At 37.6% G+C, this 19,328-nt stretch overlaps 1 protein-coding gene across 1 annotated transcript in view; it reads right to left on the bottom strand.

The window, feature by feature from the left end:
* The window catches only part of LOC110501815 (nebulin-like), a 102,651-nt gene that overhangs the window by 19,421 nt on the left and 63,902 nt on the right, over positions 1-19,328 (bottom strand). The window contains 21 exon segments of the mRNA XM_036959230.1: positions 2,684-2,788; positions 3,112-3,213; positions 3,402-3,512; positions 3,676-3,786; positions 4,076-4,180; positions 4,314-4,415; positions 4,656-4,760; positions 4,972-5,076; positions 5,397-5,504; positions 5,723-5,824; positions 7,593-7,694; positions 8,109-8,213; positions 8,323-8,427; positions 8,627-8,731; positions 9,010-9,114; positions 9,519-9,623; positions 9,758-9,862; positions 10,030-10,134; positions 10,401-10,505; positions 10,694-10,792; positions 11,029-11,133. Coding sequence (XP_036815125.1) covers positions 2,684-2,788; positions 3,112-3,213; positions 3,402-3,512; positions 3,676-3,786; positions 4,076-4,180; positions 4,314-4,415; positions 4,656-4,760; positions 4,972-5,076; positions 5,397-5,504; positions 5,723-5,824; positions 7,593-7,694; positions 8,109-8,213; positions 8,323-8,427; positions 8,627-8,731; positions 9,010-9,114; positions 9,519-9,623; positions 9,758-9,862; positions 10,030-10,134; positions 10,401-10,505; positions 10,694-10,792; positions 11,029-11,133 — 2,202 coding nt within the window.

Genomic DNA, 19,328 nt, shown 5'->3' with positions numbered 1-19,328 from the left:
CCAATAGAAATGAGCAAAACAATCTTCTAATTATAATATGCTCCAAATGAAAAGGCAGTGACAGAACTTCTGGCAAATTGATAAAATGGTTCTCATAGGGGTCAACACTGTCTGTTGTGAATAAGATGCCTTAGATAAGCTTTGCTACAGGATGTACACAGTCCTCATAGCACAGAGATAATTCTGTAATTCTGTAGAATGATGCAACAACAATAAGCCCATGGCACGGTACCACATCAGACAGAGACATCGACTACATGTCCCGGCGATTCAGACATTTATCCTTTAACATGTTGATTCAACTCAGAAAAAATGAAAATGAAATAAACATCGATTTAATATTTTTCATTGACTTGAAGGAAAATAGTTATTGCATCACCATGCTTGTCTATGTTTGGTGACCAGCGAAGCTTGCAATGGGAGATACAAAGAAGGTAGCTACAGATATAAGGGAAACAAAACAAAAAGGACTGGAGGTCAAATGAAAACAAGAACATGGAGGAAAAAGGGAGGGAAAATGATCAAATCATAACAGAAATGAAAAAATGTCCCTGAGTCCTTAAGTTACCGAAGCAGAGGTGCCCCAACATACGCTCCCAGAAATCAATCAATCAGTGAGTCATTGAATAGAAGGAGAAAATAAGTCACAAGGCACAGACAGGAAGTTGCAGGAAGTTGCAGCCCATTGGTCCCCGCCCCAGGGTCTCAGGTATTCCTTTCTTACATTACTAGTCAGAGCACTCATTTTCTTAAGGTGGCGGCTCTGAGGAGTATCGATGGAAGCAGCTCCGTGGAGGGAGGGCCTGGCTTCCAACTCCTCCTACAAAGCAGCAGTAAGACGGCAGGGTGAGAAAACAAAGACACGACAGAATGGAGGGAGGGAACAAGTAGAGATAGGGGATTAGGGAGGGAAGGATGGACCCAGCAGGCAAAACTGCTTGAAATGATGTGGTTTCAACACTGTAACAACACTACAACTCTGAATTACAACACAGTTTTGCCTGCTGAGGGACAGTACAGGGGAGAGGACTATAAGTATATGGAGGAAAGGGAGAGGGCTATACAGGGGTAGTACAGGTATTAAGGGGAGTATATTAACATGTAACTATGGAGAGGACTAGTACATTAACATGTAACTATGGAGAGGAGATGGAGAGGACTAGTATATTAACATGTAAGTATGGAGATGAGATGGAGAGGACTATAGGGAGTATATTAACATGTAACTTTGGAGAGGAGAGAGGACTATAGGGAGTATATTAACATGTAACTATGGAGAGGAGATGGAGAGGACTATAGGGAGTATATTAACATGTAACTATGGAGATGAGATGGAGAGGACTATAGGGAGTATATTAACATGTAACTATGGAGAGGAGATGGAGAGGACTATAGGGAGTATATTAACATGTAACTATGGAGAGGAGATGGAGAGGACTATAGGGAGTATATTAACATGTAACTATGGAGAGGAGAGAGGACTATAGGGAGTATATTAACATGTAACTATGGAGAGGAGAGAGGACTATAGGGAGTATATTAACATGTAACTATGGAGAGGAGATGGAGAGGACTATAGGGAGTATATTAACATGTAACTATGGAGATGAGATGGAGAGGACTATAGGGAGTATATTAACATGTAACTTTGGAGAGGAGAGAGGACTATAGGGAGTATATTAACATGTAACTATGGAGAGGAGATGGAGAGGACTATAGGGAGTATATTAACATGTAACTATGGAGAGGACTAGTATATTAACATGTAACTATGGAGAGGACTAGTATATTAACATGTAACTATGGAGAGGACTAGTATATTAACATGTAACTATGGAGAGGACTAGTATATTAACATGTAACTATGGAGAGGACTAGTATATTAACATGTAACTATGGAGAGGACTAGTATATTAACATGTAACTATGGAGAGGACTAGTATATTAACATGTAACTATGGAGAGGACTAGTATATTAACATGTAACTATGGAGAATAGGAGACAGTCAGAGCTCACAAGGACAGAATAGGACATGGGTAACATGGGTAGTTATGCAGGGTGGCAAAAGAAGCACCTAATGGGTGGAAGGTCACTACTACCTATGCTACAGACTAGCTAGGACAGCTGAGCAAATACTATAGCAATACTACAGATCCAGGGGCGCAACTTTGGTTTTAGAAGTGGGGGGATATCACTTTTTTTAAATTATTATTTAAAAAACATGTTTTTATCCTTTCGGATAAACACTCCAAACAGCCTACCCTACCAATCGGAGGAGTCCGCATGGTCCTAAATCCCCCTGTTGCCTAGGTTTGTATCACATTCCAATTATAAAACTGGGGGCGACAAAAATGCAATTTCAGAATGTTGGGGGGACATGTCCTCCCTGTCCCCAGTGAAAGTTGCACCCCTGTATAGATCTCTATGAAGCAATCATGATCTCTAGGAAGCTGAACTGAAAGGCATGCCATCTGGGCTGCTGAATTTACATCTTCAGTGACAGTGAATAAAACCGAAAATATTTTCTGATAGCAGAAAATAACTGACAATGAAATGATAGAAAAATGAACTGAGAGGGGGACAAACGTAATTAAATAAAGGGGAATAAAAACATTGAAAACAGCCCGAGGTGTCGGGAACAACTGGTCAATTCAGACTCGGAGGGTTTGGTGTTGACCGTACCTGGCTGTTAAGCTTGGACACCGCAGTGGCCAGAGCGATGTCTGGACGGTGGACCAGGGAACCTCCATGGGCAGCCTCCTGGCGAGCCTTCTCACGGTAGCCAATCTACCAGACACAATATACAAACCATGAGTGGACTGGACAATACAAAGGAAAGGGGATACCTAGTCAGTTACACAAATGAATGGATTCAACCCAAATGTGTCTTACGCATTTAACCCAACCACTCTAACAAACCATCAGTGGGTAATGCACAGACAGACTGTCGTGATATGAATTGTTTTGTTGCCTTTGATGGCGTCGTGCTGAGAATATAAACAACAGCATGAATATTCATCTCAGAGAGGTAAACAAATACAAAATCCCTTTAATTTTGCAAAACAGGCTTCGCCACTGTGTAGGCTATTCACTGCGTGCTAAACACTCACATTGCTGGCGAGCTTGGAGGCCTGTGTAGCCCTCATTATGTCTGGGCGCATAGCCACAGAGGTGTAGTTGAGCTTGGCCTTAGCCTCCTGCCTGTAGGCAAACTAGAAATGGAGAGAGAGGAAAGAGTGATATTTGTGACAGCTGCTGATGTAAAAAGGACTTTATTAATGCATTTGATAGACTGACTGATTAATAACAATCAATTCCATAAAACATACATGAACTATTGACTGTCTTTAATAGAGGAGATATACAGTCTTTTCATAAAAGAGGAATGTGACTGACTTACGTTGCTCTGATTCTTGGCTACGTCCATGGCATGCTGCACATCGGGAGGCACTCTCATGTTGTTGTACTTGGACTTGCCCTTCTCCTTCTCAAACTTCTGCTTGTACTGTTTCTGTGGACAGAACGGCCGGAGACAAAGACGGAGTCAAAGGTAACAAATGGCTCAGGACTGTACAGTCTTGGGAAGTCTCATTCACTTTGTGCGAGAAATCTGGAAATGAAGGTTCAGGACTGTATTCCAGCTCTAACTAAACAGCTGGTATGGGGAGACTGACCTCGCTGACCAGTTTGCCCATGTCCTTGGCGTGGATGGTGTCACGGGTCGTGGGCAGAGTGGTGAATTGTCCGGTCTGCTGCTCCATCTTGCCAGCCAGCTTGTATTTGCTCTGAGGACAGAAAGAAAACCAAGGACTAGTGTTAGACTGGAATCTGATTGGGCGCCGTACAAACCAAATTAACATACTGTACAGTTAAATTCATTATAACAAGTGTTCTTGATATATTTTGTGACAAATTCCTCATTCATCCATAAATGAAGGTTCACATTATGACATTTAAGATCTATCTATAATAACTATACTGTAGGTTAGTAAGGAAAGCCATTTATTGGCAGTGATAAACATTACATAGTAAGTATCTGTAGTTATCGTGTTTCTGGTGTTTTCTGCTTCTTACCTCAGATGCCAGAATGCGCACTGACTTGGCATGAAGGTTAGTAGGAGTGTCCAGAACAGTCTTATACTGACCCTTTGCCTTCTCAAACTTCTCTCTGTATTTCACCTGGTGGACAGAACAAAGAACCACAATTAACACAGGCTTTTATTCACCTTCAGATTTCATTTCCATGTGTCAGAATAGAACAGAACAGCTTTATTTTGATTGATGGGTGGCTGGTAAAGGAACAACGACTCACATTGCTTAAGTCAGCATTCATCTTAGCCAGGACGGCTAACTTGTCGTCCACGATGGAGATCACACAGCCCTTCATCATCTCCTTGTCATACGTGTACTCAATCTGAGGACAGCAACACATGCAGCAGGGGTTAGACCAGAAGAGCCATGTCAAAGGAATCAGTATAGAAACCTGGGCCGGTGTTTTGTTATGTGTTTAGCTAAGGCATCTAAGTCACTATTGTTTTTAGCATTGTATTCTTCTACACACAGTTTTTTACTCTTAGAAGATGAGCTCCCTTGTGGGCTAAAATACATACAAACAAACATACAAACAAACTAAGGTCTGTTGTGCATGACTCACATCACTCTGCTGGAAGTTGGCCTTGGCAGCTTGGATAAAGTCAGGTCTGTCGACCGTCCAGATCCACTTGTTCTTGGTGGCCTGGTACTTCTTCCTGTAGTCCAGCTGGAAGGAGACAAATCATACAGGAACAGAACAGTGAGTGAAGGGTCTGCCTCAAGAAAAAACATTTCAGAAGGGTGGAAAACATCAGGTATAACACCTGGTCCTAACAAGCCAACTTCATTCACTAATACACTCATTCATTCATTCACAAGTGGCGTTCAGAGTTAAATGGATAAGAGGAGATGAGGAGTACTGGAAGAGAGAGACTCACATTGCTGATGTTCTTGTAGGCTTCCTTGGCAGCGCGGATTTCAAAGGATTCAGGGTCCATGTTGATCTGGGCCTTGCTCTTCTCATATACCTCCTTGTACTTCAGCTGAGACAAAGGAGAGAAAAGCACACTGATACAGAACCAGGGATATGACTGTACCTGCCTCCAGCTAAATCTTAGACATGTGGTCGTAAGGCTTTCCACTAGATAGCATAGCCACAATGTCTAAATTGGCAACATCGTAACAAATCTGGAAAATATTAGCTTTATGGTCTTAATTTAAGATTAGGGTTAGGCATTAGGTTAGCAGTGTGGTTAATACGATTTTAAGAAGAGCAATTGTAGAAATAGGTGTGGTTTATGACTTTGTGGCTGTGTTATGTGCGAAATGGAAGGCAGCCATTTTGAGAGTGTAGAGTACATACCACGCTGGTGATCTCCTTGACCTTCTTCATGTGTGCGCTGTGTGGAGTGTCATGGCCCAGGGTGTAGCCCTTAGCCTTGTTCTTGTTATACTCCATCTTGTAGACATTCTGGAAAAAGTGATGGGAAAATGTTGCAAGTCACAATTATTCAAATATAGTGTTATGTTGAGAAATACACAGTAGTAACAAAATTATACATTTATACATTATAGGATTTTATTAAATATTTATTTAATTTTGTTACTTTATTTATTTTTCTGAGAAGAGGGAGACTTTTGCAACAAAAAGCATCTTTAATTGAATGTTGTGTGACGAAGTGAACTCACATCTCCGATGGCTTTGCTGCGTTTGTGGCTCTCATGCTCGGGAGTCTCCAGGATGGAGGTGAACTTGTTCTTAGCAAGCTCATACTGCTCCCTGTACTTCCACTGTGGTGATGGGGGCAGGACACCAGAGTTAGACACACTCACACATGAGACATTACTGTCAAATCGGTATCAATGTACCTTATTTACAGTGTTTCAATTATCTATAGATGATCTGCAGATTGATTTTATGAGTTAAGTTTACATGGCTTTATCCATTCCTGATCAAACTAAATGTATGTGCTAAAAAAGATAATGACATTTAAAATGTAGTGTAGCATGAAAAGGAGATTCTGTGAAGCGTGACTACAGTACATGTCAATGTAATGAATGAATGCAATGGGAAGACACCATGCACAGGTTGGAACATGCTTTATGGAAACAAACATGCAACACAATGAAATGATGTGCAAAGAGATGTCCACAAACACACAGTGTGAGAATGAAAACAGTGCTTTTCTCATGGCTCATTTTCGTCAGCTGACGTTTGATCAGCTCATCTGCTTCTACACTGAGTCCTACTGGTGAGTCTGGTGCTATTTCAACATGATTAGTACAGACGAATGATGGTTGTATTTATTTATTATCATTTGGATAAAAAATGCGAACTTAAATAAATGAAAATAAACAAAACTATTGGCTTTGTCATAGGAAATATGTATTCCTCATTTAACGTGCAACGTCTTTCTAGACGGTTCAGTCTGTACTTGTGATGTGGGTTACAGGGAGCGGGATCATAACTTGGGAGGAGCTGGGTAGCTTGGGTTCAGAGGTCAGTGGAGATTCAAGAGTGTTTCTGAAGCAGGGAGGAAAAGATGTCCAGAATTTGACAAATGTGGTGGTTGGTGGCAGGTAGCCTAGCAGTTAATAGCATTGGGCCAGAAACCCAAATCTGTTGATGTGTCCTTCAGCAAAGTACTTCATCTTAATTGTTCCTGTAAGTCGCTCTGGATGAGTGCTTCTGCACTGAAATGTGAAAAAATGGGAGTGAAGGAAGCTACTGTCAGTTAGGAGTTCAGGATGGGTTTCCGCAGCTGAAGTTAGCTAGGGCTGACGCTGGGAAGACAACTGCAGCAGGAGGGAGAGGGAATTGGGGAAACTGCGAGGTGAGTTTGGTTGGTCTGCTGGGCCGATGGACGATTACCTAACACTGCTCGCTGGACTGGTAAAATGGCGCTGAGGATGTCTGGGTGGAGCAGCTCATTGCAACCGTTCTTTAAGAGCACCCTGGCCCTGGATCTATATTTGTTCTGTCTACGGAGGGACACACTAACACACACACACAGGCACAGCGTGCTGAGGACAGGCACAGGGTCAGTGGACAGGACGGAGTGGACTGGAGAGGAGCTGCGGAGATCCTAGGACTGGAGTCTGTGTTGTGTCCTCCTGATCTATTCCCTCAGAACCATTAAATCTAGTTCAATCTGGTTCAATCAATCAATCATATGTGCTTTTTTTATTAGCGTTTATGATTTTGCCGATGCTTTTAAAAAATGTTGACATTTGTCACTAAAACTGACATGACGGGGCTCAACCAAGTCTACGGGTTTGACTCTGAGTGCACAGATCAAGGAGAGTGTAGCCGCTCACTCAGAACACCCAAGAGGGCTATTTGAGTGACAGAGTACGACACCTGCTGCGTGAGGAAAAAGAGAGAGAGAGACGTGAACACGACCAACCATGGACATTATATCCATGCAACTACGACCTCCCGCAGACCTGCAGTCAGATGACCTCATGCACCGGGCTCGGAAGCAGGTTATCTGATAGGCCCAGAGGAGGTAGAGGCGGACGAGGACGGGGCTCAGCAGTAGGAAAATCATAGCTTTACCTGGCTATTCTTGGCGTTCTCCTTAGCCAGGAGGCTTCTAGGATCATCCAACACACTGCTGTACTTATCCTTGGTCTTCTCATAGGCTGCTCTATAGTGCCTCTGCTCAGAACGTCAAAAAGGAGTTAAAGACAACTGACAAACAAACAGGGAGCTGTGACAGGGGATAAGAAGACTACAGGAAAGAAGGCCAAGGTTAATCCCATGTGATACATAGAGGAATGAACTGCAGAGACAAAATAAACTTGAGTGACAACAACACGGTATTGTGGCTAGGATTACCTCAGGAAGAAGCCAGGTGCATTCATCATTACAGAAGATATTCATAACCTTATGAACTAATCATGACCATCTTTTACCTTCAAAGCTGAGAATCCAAATGAGTTGCAGTAGAAAGAAAACATGTTCTACTCATTACTGCATCTGTTTTTCATAAGATCGTTTAAATAAGATCAAATCTATCCAGTATATCCAAATTGAAACCAAATTGAGACCAAAAGTGCGGCTGTGACTTACATCGTTGATAATAACGGAGGCATTCTTGGTGGCCTGGAAGAATGGAGTGTCACAGGTATACTTGAAGTGGTGTCTGTTCTTCTCGAAAGTTGCTTTATAGAGTCTCTGTTTACAAAAGAGAAGAGGAGAAAAAAGACGGGTGGTTATGGAAGACAAAGATACAGTAAGATCTGAGGGTTTTATTGTATTTGCAGCGGTAGATGATCTTCGTTACCTCACTGAAGAGGACCTTGTTCTTCTCAGCCTGGACCATCTCAGGTCTGTCCCACACGTAGCAGCCAATACCCTTCAGCCAATCCAGATCCTCCTTGTACTTGATCTAATATTGGACAGAGAAATGAATGGTGTGGGTCATTCATAAACACACATGTTACATAAAAGCATTCTAATACGCTGAAATGGACAATACCATTGTTTAATGGTAAACTACCCATTCTAAGTATTCAAATGTACTGAAACTGACAATACAATGACTCTGCCCTGAGGGTATTTTCTGATGTTAAGGGGACGTCACTCACATCGCTGATGTTTTCACCGATGATTCTGCTGTGGAAAAACTCTGGACGGTCGGGCATGGATCTCCATGTACCCAGAGAGTTGATGTACTTCTCTCTGTATTTGACCTGTGTGAAGGAGAGAAAGAGAAGTGTCTTATGATGATAACATACATGTATACAGACTAAATCCACATACCAAAAGTCTGTTTAATGGGCCAAATCATCCTATTGGATGGCTCTGAGCCAATAGGCAAAGCTGGTTGAAACGACTTAGTTGAAAGAGATTACTGGTCGTAAACTGGTTGAAATAAATAGGTCGAAAGAGATTACTGGTTGTGATGATATAATTTCAAACAGTTTTGGTAGCTGGGGAGAGATCTTTTCTAATTGGCTGACATACTGACCTCGCTGATGTCATCGGTGACCCTACGGTGACACACGATATCCAGGGCATCCTTGACACTGTGGTAATGTCCCTTGGATCGCTCAAAGCTCTCCTTGTAGCGCAGCTAGAGAGAGAGAGAGAAAGAGAGATAGAGAGAAAGAGAGAGAGAGACAGAGAGAGAGAGAGAAAGAGAAAGAGAGAGAAAGAGAGAGAGAGAGAGAGACAGAGAGAGAGAGAGAGAGAGAGAGAGAGAGAGAAAGAGAGAGAGAGAGAAAGAGAGAGAAAGAGAAAGAGAGAGAGAGAAAGAGAGAAAGAGAAAGAGAGAGAGGGAGAAAGAAAGAGAGAGAAAGAGAAAGAGAGAAAGAGAGAGAGAGAGAGAGAGAGAGAAAGAAAGAGAGATGGAGAGAGAGAGAGCGAGAGAGAGAGAGAGAGAGAGAGAGAGAGTGTGTAATAGGTCAGTCATTTGTAAGAAGGACAACTTAAAGACCAAAGACAGGCGGAGGAGGGATCACCAGAGAGCATACTCACATCACTGGATTGTAGGTAGGCCTTCTTGGCCCGGACCAGGATGGGTGTGTCATGGATGCTAGTGTACTTGTGCTTCATCTTCTCATACTGATCTCTGTATTTGATCTGGGGACGAATCAGAGGAGAAACTGTGTTAGAGCAGCGGTGAAGGGCAAATACTATGGTATCATACTGGGACTTGATAACCTTCACACTGGCTTGTAAGGACGAAAAGTGTCAATTGCGTTAGAAAGACTTACCTCGCTGTTGACCACCTTCATAGCCCTGGCGTGGTCCATTATTGGGGTGTCCACCTCCGGAGTGAAGTGGGCCCTCTCCTTGGAAGCCAGGTCAGTGTACGTATACTGCAGTTATGAGATACATGAACAAAAATGTCAGAAATCACTTTCTTTGTACCTCATTTTTGTAATTGTTGTGCTTTAAGTTGGTATCAACACAAATCTTAACACAGATATCAGTCCTCCAAGAGTTCACCAGGTTTATTGTATCTATGAGAGCTAAATTGACTTGCCTTGTTGCTGAGCTGTTGGGCCCATTTGACTCTCTTGACATCGATGGAGTCCAGGGTGGTGGTGCACTTGGTCTTGTCCACATTGCCCTGGGCTCTGTACATCAGCTGAGGACGAGAGGTTAAAGGTTAACATAGCCACTTAACACTGCCTATTCAGACAGAAAGACAGACCTGTTAAACCATATTATAATATGGCAGAACTTCCATTAAATGCTGAGTCTCCAACACGCAACGGCCTCGTATAATGACAGTTTTACTGTATTCTGTTAATATATTGTATATCACAATATGATATATTAATAATATATTATTAATATATATGTGTGTGTGTGTGGGAAATGGTGGGCGATATAGTAGAAAACATGACTCACGTCGCTCATGTGGGTCTTTAGCTCAGTGACGCGCTGGTACTCTGGTGTGTCCAGGACCACAGTGAAGTTGGCATGGTTCTTCTTTGCCTCAACTTCATAGTTGGCCTGTTGTGGTAAGACAAATTAATATGGATTAACATGGAGCAGAAATATTACAGACAGTATTTACAGTATATGCAGATTGTGTATACTTAGCTAATTACTTAGACCAATCGCCTCGTGAGGAGTGTAATCCACCAACTGATTGGTGATTGAAGCCATAACAAAATGAGATGGAAAGGAAAGGTACCTACTCTAAACTTGGTAATGTTGCGGACAGTAGACATCTCAGGTGTGTCATACAGGAAGCAGCCAATGCCTCTCAGCCACAGAAGGTCCTCCTTGTATCTCAGCTGGTGATGGAAACAGAGACACAACGATTACATTACTGTATAATTATTCATTAGGCATGGAGGGACTTAGAAAAGTAACAATAAACCATTAACCCTTCTCATATTCTCACTGAAGTTGAACTTAAGTATTCGTTGAAAAAAACATATTTCAGTAGTTGTATAGCCTAAATATTGCCTGTTTCAGAAGTTGCTTGGCTGCTTTGTTTTCAGTGAGTGAACGTTTTTGGGCCACGTACGTCACTGGTGATCTCGTTGACGTGGTTACAGTGTATCATCTGGGGAGTGATGCCCATGGGGATCATGGTGCCTCTGTTAGCGAAGTACTTCTCCTTGTAACACAACTGCATGGGACAGAGGGAGACACACCATACTTAGAACAAACTAACTTCACAGCAAATAGAACAAATAAATCCATTGTTTTTAAACAAAACGTCTCTAAATATAATGAATGTACAGTATGAATGAAAAAATAGATATAATCATGATGAATTAGACTTGTAGCAAGCATCAGCACAAAGCCATAGTAACAAACATCAATGAGCCATAGTAACAAACATCAATGAGCCATAGTAACAAACATCAATGAGCCATAGTAACAAACATCAATGAGCCATAGTAACAAACATCAATGACAATAGTAACAAACATCAATGAGCCATAGTAACAAACATCAATGAGCCATAGTAACAAACATCAATGAGCCATAGTAACAAACATCAATGAGCCATAGTAACAAACATCAATGACAATAGTAACAAACATCAATGACAATAGTAACAAACATCAATGACAATAGTAACAAACATCAATGAGCCATAGTAACAAACATCAATGAGCCATAGTAACACACATCAATGAGCCATAGTAACAAACATCAATGAGCCATAGTAACAAACATCAATGACAATAGTAACAAACATCAATGAGCCATAGTAACAAACATCAATGACAATAGTAACAAACATCAATGACATTAGTAACAAACATCAATGACATTAGTAACAAACATCAATGAGCCATAGTAACAAACATCAATGACAATAGTAACAAACATCAATGAGCCATAGTAACAAACATCAATGAGCCATAGTAACAAACATCAATGACAATAGTAACAAACATCAATGAGCCATAGTAACAAACATCAATGACAATAGTAACAAACATCAATGACAATAGTAACAAACATCAATGAGCCATAGTAACAAACATCAATGACATTAGTAACAAACATCAATGACAATAGTAACAAATATCAATGAGCCATAGTAACAAACATCAATGACATTAGTAACAAACATCAATGACATTAGTAACAAACATCAATGACATTAGTAACAAACATCAATGACAATAGTAACAAACATCAATGAGCCATAGTAACAAACATCAATGACATTAGTAACAAACATCAATGACAATAGTAACAAACATCAATGAGCCATAGTAACAAACATCAATGACAATAGTAACAAACATCAATGACAATAGTAACAAACATCAATGAGCCATAGTAACAAACATCAATGACATTAGTAACAAACATCAATGACAATAGTAACAAACATCAATGACAATAGTAACAAACATCAATGACAATAGTAACAAACATCAATGAGCCATAGTAACAAACATCAATGAGCCATAGTAACAAACATCAATGAGCCATAGTAACAAACATCAATGACAATAGTAACAAACATCAATGACAATAGTAACAAACATCAATGACAATAGTAACAAACATCAATGAGCCATAGTAACAAACATCAATGAGCCATAGTAACAAACATCAATGAGCCATAGTAACAAACATCAATGACATTAGTAACAAACATCAATGACAATAGTAACAAACATCAATGACAATAGTAACAAACATCAATGACAATAGTAACAAACATCAATGACAATAGTAACAAACATCAATGACAATAGTAACAAACATCAATGAGCCATAGTAACAAACATCAATGACATTAGTAAAAAACATCAATGACAATAGTAACAAACATCAATGACAATAGTAACAAACATCAATGAGCCATAGTAACAAACATCAATGAGCCATAGTAACAAACATCAATGAGCCATAGTAACAAACATCAATGAGCCATAGTAACAAACATCAATGAGCCATAGTAACAAACATCAATGAGCCATAGTAACAAACATCAATGACAATAGTAACAAACATCAATGAGCCATAGTAACAAACATCAATGACAATAGTAACAAACATCAATGAGCCATAGTAACAAACATCAATGACAATAGTAACAAACATCAATGAGCCATAGTAACAAACATCAATGACAATAGTAACAAACATCAATGAGCCATAGTAACAAACATCAATGAGCCATAGTAACAAACATCAATGACAATAGTAACAAACATCAATGACAATAGTAACAAACATCAATGACAATAGTAACAAACATCAATGACAATAGTAACAAACATCAATGACAATAGTAACAAACATCAATGAGCCATAGTAACAAACATCAATGAGCCATAGTAACAAACATCAATGACAATAGTAACAAACATCAATGAGCCATAGTAACAAACATCAATGACAATAGTAACAAACATCAATGACATTAGTAACAAACATCAATGAGCCATAGTAACAAACATCAATGACAATAGTAACAAACATCAATGAGCCATAGTAACAAACATCAATGAGCCATAGTAACAAACATCAATGACATTAGTAACAAACATCAATGACAATAGTAACAAACATCAATGACAATAGTAACAAACATCAATGAGCCATAGTAACAAACATCAATGACAATAGTAACAAACATCAATGAGCCATAGTAACAAACATCAATGAGCCATAGTAACAAACATCAATGAGCCATAGTAACAAACATCAATGACAATAGTAACAAACATCAATGAGCCATAGTAACAAACATCAATGAGCCATAGTAACAAACATCAATGAGCCATAGTAACAAACATCAATGAGCCATAGTAACAAACATCAATGACAATAGTAACAAACATCAATGACAATAGTAACAAACATCAATGAGCCATAGTAACAAACATCAATGACATTAGTAACAAACATCAATGACAATAGTAACAAACATCAATGACAATAGTAACAAACATCAATGAGCCATAGTAACAAACATCAATGACAATAGTAACAAACATCAATGAGCCATAGTAACAAACATCAATGAGCCATAGTAACAAACATCAATGAGCCATAGTAACAAACATCAATGACAATAGTAACAAACATCAATGAGCCATAGTAACAAACATCAATGAGCCATAGTAACAAACATCAATGACAATAGTAACACACATCAATGAGCCATAGTAACAAACATCAATGAGCCATAGTAACAAACATCAATGACAATAGTAACAAACATCAATGAGCCATAGTAACAAACATCAATGAGCCATAGTAACAAACATCAATGACAATAGTAACAAACATCAATGACAATAGTAACAAACATCAATGACAATAGTAACAAACATCAATGAGCCATAGTAACAAACATAAATGAGCCATAGTAACAAACATCAATGACAATAGTAACAAACATCAATGACAATAGTAACAAACATCAATGAGCCATAGTAACAAACATCAATGACAATAGTAACAAACATCAATGACAATAGTAACAAACATCAATGAGCCATAGTAACAAACATCAATGAGCCATAGTAACAAACATCAATGAGCCATAGTAACAAACATCAATGACATTAGTAACAAACATCAATGAGCCATAGTAACAAACATCAATGACAATAGTAACAAACATCAATGACAATAGTAACAAACATCAATGACAATAGTAACAAACATCAATGAGCCATAGTAACAAACATCAATGAGCCATAGTAACACACATCAATGAGCCATAGTAACAAACATCAATGAGCCATAGTAACAAACATCAATGACAATAGTAACAAACATCAATGAGCCATAGTAACAAACATCAATGACAATAGTAACAAACATCAATGACATTAGTAACAAACATCAATGACATTAGTAACAAACATCAATGAGCCATAGTAACAAACATCAATGACAATAGTAACAAACATCAATGAGCCATAGTAACAAACATCAATGAGCCATAGTAACAAACATCAATGACAATAGTAACAAACATCAATGAGCCATAGTAACAAACATCAATGACAATAGTAACAAACATCAATGACAATAGTAACAAACATCAATGAGCCATAGTAACAAACATCAATGACATTAGTAACAAACATCAATGACAATAGTAACAAATATCAATGAGCCATAGTAACAAACATCAATGACATTAGTAACAAACATCAATGACATTAGTAACAAACATCAATGACATTAGTAACAAACATCAATGACAATAGTAACAAACATCAATGAGCCATAGTAACAAACATCAATGACATTAGTAACAAACATCAATGACAATAGTAACAAACATCAATGAGCCATAGTAACAAACATCAATGACAATAGTAACAAACATCAATGACAATAGTAACAAACATCAATGAGCCATAGTAACAAACATCAATGACATTAGTAACAAACATCAATGACAATAGTAACAAACATCAATGACAATAGTAACAAACATCAATGACAATAGTAACAAACATCAATGAGCCATAGTAACAAACATCAATGAGCCATAGTAACAAACATCAATGAGCCATAGTAACAAACATCAATGACAATAGTAACAAACATCAATGACAATAGTAACAAACATCAATGACAATAGTAACAAACATCAATGAGCCATAGTAACAAACATCAATGAGCCATAGTAACAAACATCAATGAGCCATAGTAACAAACATCAATGACATTAGTAACAAACATCAATGACAATAGTAACAAACATCAATGACAATAGTAACAAACATCAATGACAATAGTAACAAACATCAATGACAATAGTAACAAACATCAATGACAATAGTAACAAACATCAATGAGCCATAGTAACAAACATCAATGACATTAGTAAAAAACATCAATGACAATAGTAACAAACATCAATGACAATAGTAACAAACATCAATGAGCCATAGTAACAAACATCAATGAGCCATAGTAACAAACATCAATGAGCCATAGTAACAAACATCAATGAGCCATAGTAACAAACATCAATGAGCCATAGTAACAAACATCAATGAGCCATAGTAACAAACATCAATGACAATAGTAACAAACATCAATGAGCCATAGTAACAAACATCAATGACAATAGTAACAAACATCAATGAGCCATAGTAACAAACATCAATGACAATAGTAACAAACATCAATGAGCCATAGTAACAAACATCAATGACAATAGTAACAAACATCAATGAGCCATAGTAACAAACATCAATGAGCCATAGTAACAAACATCAATGACAATAGTAACAAACATCAATGACAATAGTAACAAACATCAATGACAATAGTAACAAACATCAATGACAATAGTAACAAACATCAATGACAATAGTAACAAACATCAATGAGCCATAGTAACAAACATCAATGAGCCATAGTAACAAACATCAATGACAATAGTAACAAACATCAATGAGCCATAGTAACAAACATCAATGACAATAGTAACAAACATCAATGACATTAGTAACAAACATCAATGAGCCATAGTAACAAACATCAATGACAATAGTAACAAACATCAATGAGCCATAGTAACAAACATCAATGAGCCATAGTAACAAACATCAATGACATTAGTAACAAACATCAATGACAATAGTAACAAACATCAATGACAATAGTAACAAACATCAATGAGCCATAGTAACAAACATCAATGACAATAGTAACAAACATCAATGAGCCATAGTAACAAACATCAATGAGCCATAGTAACAAACATCAATGAGCCATAGTAACAAACATCAATGACAATAGTAACAAACATCAATGAGCCATAGTAACAAACATCAATGAGCCATAGTAACAAACATCAATGAGCCATAGTAACAAACATCAATGAGCCATAGTAACAAACATCAATGACAATAGTAACAAACATCAATGACAATAGTAACAAACATCAATGAGCCATAGTAACAAACATCAATGACATTAGTAACAAACATCAATGACAATAGTAACAAACATCAATGACAATAGTAACAAACATCAATGAGCCATAGTAACAAACATCAATGACAATAGTAACAAACATCAATGAGCCATAGTAACAAACATCAATGAGCCATAGTAACAAACATCAATGAGCCATAGTAACAAACATCAATGACAATAGTAACAAACATCAATGAGCCATAGTAACAAACATCAATGAGCCATAGTAACAAACATCAATGACAATAGTAACACACATCAATGAGCCATAGTAACAAACATCAATGAGCCATAGTAACAAACATCAATGACAATAGTAACAAACATCAATGAGCCATAGTAACAAACATCAATGAGCCATAGTAACAAACATCAATGACAATAGTAACAAACATCAATGACAATAGTAACAAACATCAATGACAATAGTAACAAACATCAATGAGCCATAGTAACAAACATAAATGAGCCATAGTAACAAACATCAATGACAATAGTAACAAACATCAATGACAATAGTAACAAACATCAATGAGCCATAGTAACAAACATCAATGACAATAGTAACAAACATCAATGACAATAGTAACAAACATCAATGAGCCATAGTAACAAACATCAATGAGCCATAGTAACAAACATCAATGAGCCATAGTAACAAACATCAATGACATTAGTAACAAACATCAATGACAATAGTAACAAACATCAATGACAATAGTAACAAACATCAATGACAATAGTAACAAACATCAATGACAATAGTAACAAACATCAATGACAATAGTAACAAACATCAATGAGCCATAGTAACAAACATCAATGACATTAGTAAAAAACATCAATGACAATAGTAACAAACATCAATGACAATAGTAACAAACATCAATGAGCCATAGTAACAAACATCAATGAGCCATAGTAACAAACATCAATGAGCCATAGTAACAAACATCAATGAGCCATAGTAACAAACATCAATGAGCCATAGTAACAAACATCAATGAGCCATAGTAACAAACATCAATGACAATAGTAACAAACATCAATGAGCCATAGTAACAAACATCAATGACAATAGTAACAAACATCAATGAGCCATAGTAACAAACATCAATGACAATAGTAACAAACATCAATGAGCCATAGTAACAAACATCAATGACAATAGTAACAAACATCAATGAGCCATAGTAACAAACATCAATGAGCCATAGTAACAAACATCAATGACAATAGTAACAAACATCAATGACAATAGTAACACACATCAATGAGCCATAGTAACAAACATCAATGAGCCATAGTAACAAACATCAATGACAATAGTAACAAACATCAATGAGCCATAGTAACAAACATCAATGAGCCATAGTAACAAACATCAATGACAATAGTAACAAACATCAATGACAATAGTAACAAACATCAATGACAATAGTAACAAACATCAATGAGCCATAGTAACAAACATCAATGAGCCATAGTAACAAACATCAATGACAATAGTAACAAACATCAATGAGCCATAGTAACAAACATCAATGACAATAGTAACAAACATCAATGACATTAGTAACAAACATCAATGAGCCATAGTAACAAACATCAATGACAATAGTAACAAACATCAATGAGCCATAGTAACAAACATCAATGAGCCATAGTAACAAACATCAATGACATTAGTAACAAACATCAATGACAATAGTAACAAACATCAATGACAATAGTAACAAACATCAATGAGCCATAGTAACAAACATCAATGACAATAGTAACAAACATCAATGAGCCATAGTAACAAACATCAATGAGCCATAGTAACAAACATCAATGAGCCATAGTAACAAACATCAATGACAATAGTAACAAACATCAATGAGCCATAGTAACAAACATCAATGAGCCATAGTAACAAACATCAATGAGCCATAGTAACAAACATCAATGAGCCATAGTAACAAACATCAATGACAATAGTAACAAACATCAATGACAATAGTAACAAACATCAATGAGCCATAGTAACAAACATCAATGACATTAGTAACAAACATCAATGACAATAGTAACAAACATCAATGACAATAGTAACAAACATCAATGAGCCATAGTAACAAACATCAATGACAATAGTAACAAACATCAATGAGCCATAGTAACAAACATCAATGAGCCATAGTAACAAACATCAATGAGCCATAGTAACAAACATCAATGACAATAGTAACAAACATCAATGAGCCATAGTAACAAACATCAATGAGCCATAGTAACAAACATCAATGAGCCATAGTAACAAACATCAATGAGCCATAGTAACAAACATCAATGAGCCATAGTAACAAACATCAATGACAATAGTAACAAACATCAATGACAATAGTAACA

Source organism: Oncorhynchus mykiss, chromosome 22 (genome assembly GCF_013265735.2).
Source record: "Oncorhynchus mykiss isolate Arlee chromosome 22, USDA_OmykA_1.1, whole genome shotgun sequence".
NCBI classification, from domain to species: Eukaryota; Metazoa; Chordata; class Actinopteri; order Salmoniformes; family Salmonidae; genus Oncorhynchus; species Oncorhynchus mykiss.
Note: the sequence above shows the minus strand (reverse complement) of the source record. Positions and strands in the feature narration are given on the sequence as shown.